This window comes from Otolemur garnettii, unplaced genomic scaffold (genome assembly GCF_000181295.1).
Source record: "Otolemur garnettii isolate 467f Iridium unplaced genomic scaffold, OtoGar3 scaffold00061, whole genome shotgun sequence".
Classification (NCBI taxonomy): domain Eukaryota; kingdom Metazoa; phylum Chordata; class Mammalia; order Primates; family Galagidae; genus Otolemur; species Otolemur garnettii.
The window spans coordinates 2803755-2806452 of record NW_003852456.1 but is presented as its reverse complement, the minus strand read 5'-3'; the positions used below and the strand labels follow the sequence as shown (position 1 = coordinate 2806452).

The following is a 2698-nucleotide window of genomic DNA, read 5'->3' as shown; positions in this document are numbered from 1 at the left end:
CTGTACATTTACAATCATTTCCTCTCCTAAGGAGTAAACCATTACTCACTTTTATTTATTCCTAAACAAATTGAATTGTGACTACCTAATTGGAGTTGGAGGTAGCTTCATACTGGTCGTACTGCTGTGGAAGTGGTATGTACCATGTGGAGTATTAAACTGGATTTAACCCTGAGAGGAAATACAGTATCGGTCACACTGCTTTCTTACTTGGCATGCCAACTATACGCTCCCAAATAACTGTCTGTTTAGTGATAAAAATACAGGTCTTTTGTGAGCATGGACACAATACATGGAATCTGTTTCTTTGCATGAAAAGTAGAGTCAAAGGAAAAGGATTCAAATTCTGTTGCCACCTTTCGGTTCACCCGGGTGAGAATGTGCATAAACTCGAGCTTGTGAGCGTACAGTTTCAGCATGGCGCAAAGCGACTGGATGAACCAGGAGCCATCCTTTGAGTTTCGCCAGGAATAGTAACCTACAAGGCAAAATACAACCAGAATACCATGGACATCGGACTTTAGTTGACTCTATAGATTATTATGTAATCATAAAGTTAAAAAACCATAGGTCCTGTTGGCCACAAGAAAAGAAAATTACACCTTCAGTTTCAGGAGAAATGATGCTGTAGGGGGAAAAATGTGTGCTGTGCGTACATCTTCACTTTCAGAAAAAAGAAGGGAATTGTGGACTCGCTTTACCATTAAATGACTGGAAGTTTTACTTTCTGGGCTCCTGTTCCAATAGGCAAGAACTTAAACATGCAGAAGGCAGAAGATGCAAAAACAGAGATAAACAGGAAGACGTGATAAGTAGCACGGTGTTTCCATCTGAGTTCATCTTATTTCAGTAGTGACTTAGCCAAGAAGTAAACTGCCTTAAGTGTCCTGTCTACAGGGTATCTGAATGAAGTGTAACATGTTACAGAGTGTTCAAAAAGTCCCACAGGAAAAACTGTATTTATCGTACTTTTTTTCAGATTAGCTGTTAGACTCATTGCTTTTATTTATTTATTTTTGCAGTTTTTTTTTTTTTTTTTGGCTGGGGCTGGGTTTGAACCCACCACATCCGGCATATGGGGCCAGTGCCCTACTCCTTTGAGCCACAGGCGCTGCCCAGACTCATTGCTTTTAACTTAGAAGTAGGCATCTGCCTGGGAAGATGCCCAGAGGATAAAGGAAATCTTATTGTGCATATTTAAAAATGATAACACTGTTTAAAGATAGATTTAACTTCAACCTTCTAAGCTCACTGATGCTGAGTTAACTGTAAATAGTTGTATGAACTACAAGTGTTTATTTTTAATGTATGTGCAACACAAAAGAGTAGAGGTTACTAACATATTCGTATGTCATTTTTACTGTCTGTTCTCTCTTAATGCTAGTCATATTTATAATATTTATTTCCTATCTTCCAAAGAATTCCTGAGAAACACATGTCTCTTCTACTCTGGCCAGAGACTTTTCTGTGATTTAACATACTCTGAAATATTCTTTACAGATACCAAAATCTTGACAGTGTCTAGAACGTGCTCTTTATCATTCATTCTACAATTAGTCCCAGAGTCATTCATTTAACACGTACGGGTAACTTTCTTACCAGGTGCTGTGGAGTACGCATACAGGAAGTCAGCCTCCACGGGTATTTTCTGACACGCCATGTCATCCTCAGTACCACTGTCCGTCTCAATGCCACAGTCCAGTTCTGTACCTCGGCAGGCCTGGACGTCAGACAAGAAACATGTATTTAGCCTTTAAGTGGTGGTTTAAATGAATGAAAAAGTAACAATAGTTCATTAGCTGCGGCAGGAAAAATAAATCCTTTGGATAATTTATAACTAGGTAAATTAATCCCTGATTAATACTCAGTAACTAAAATTGCTCAATTACACATATACCTGAATAATGAAAAGTTTGGGTTTTCCAGTTAGACTTCTACAATAATCCCCTCTGAAGAAACTTGTTATTTTTTTCAGGTCAACAGGTCCATTTGTCCCAAAAATTATTCCTTCTTCACCATGGCTCAGAATTACACAGACAAAACTGCTCCTTTTGCTATGATCTTCTTTAGAAACTGGGAAAGTAAAAGCAAGAAGAAACCCAACCTTATTCAACAAGCTTAGATACACTGTGTGGAGATAGGATGAAGAAATTAAGAATAGATGACTTATCAGAGCTACACACCTCAGACCGTTTTAGGGAGTTGGCAGAAATGCCTTTTTCTACTTCTCACTGTCGTAGGTAAGATCAGGATCATGTACAGTGTAACTCCACAGTCCTCAAACCTTATTATATGTAGACATGCAGCTATACCGTAACATAAAATTGGACAGTGAAGGTCAGTGGTAATTATTTCTTACCATTGCGCATGAATGCCACAATTTCTTCACATGTAAGATCATTTTTATTCCTGACTTCGTATTTCAAGTTCATGAATGTTTCCCTGAGGTTTGCTGCATCTACATCTGTGCCTGACCGAGGTGGCATTCCTTGAAACAGAAAGAATTCATTTTAATTGAGAAGAAAGACTATTTTGAAATGAAGTTTTCAGCAACTCAAAATATTCACAGTAAGTTCTTCCCTTCAAATGCTATGAAAAGTCTAATTGTTTTGATCATGGTGACACAAACTCTTTTTAGCTTCTTAGTTTATAAGACATTTCATATTGGGGCAGCACCTGTGGCTCAGTGGGTTGGGCA

General features: G+C 38.2%; 1 protein-coding gene across 1 annotated transcript in view; it reads right to left on the bottom strand.

Moving 5' to 3' along the window:
* Positions 1-247: 247 nt before the first annotated feature.
* CASP3 (caspase 3) overlaps positions 248-2698 on the bottom strand; it is a 20269-nt gene continuing 17818 nt past the window's right edge. The window contains exons 4-7 of the mRNA XM_003792784.3: positions 2360-2488; positions 1898-2073; positions 1600-1720; positions 248-478 (exon numbers count right to left, since the gene is read on the bottom strand). Of these exons, the coding sequence (XP_003792832.1) occupies positions 249-478; positions 1600-1720; positions 1898-2073; positions 2360-2488 (656 nt within the window). The 3' untranslated portion in view covers position 248. The remainder of the gene's footprint in view (positions 479-1599; positions 1721-1897; positions 2074-2359; positions 2489-2698) is intronic.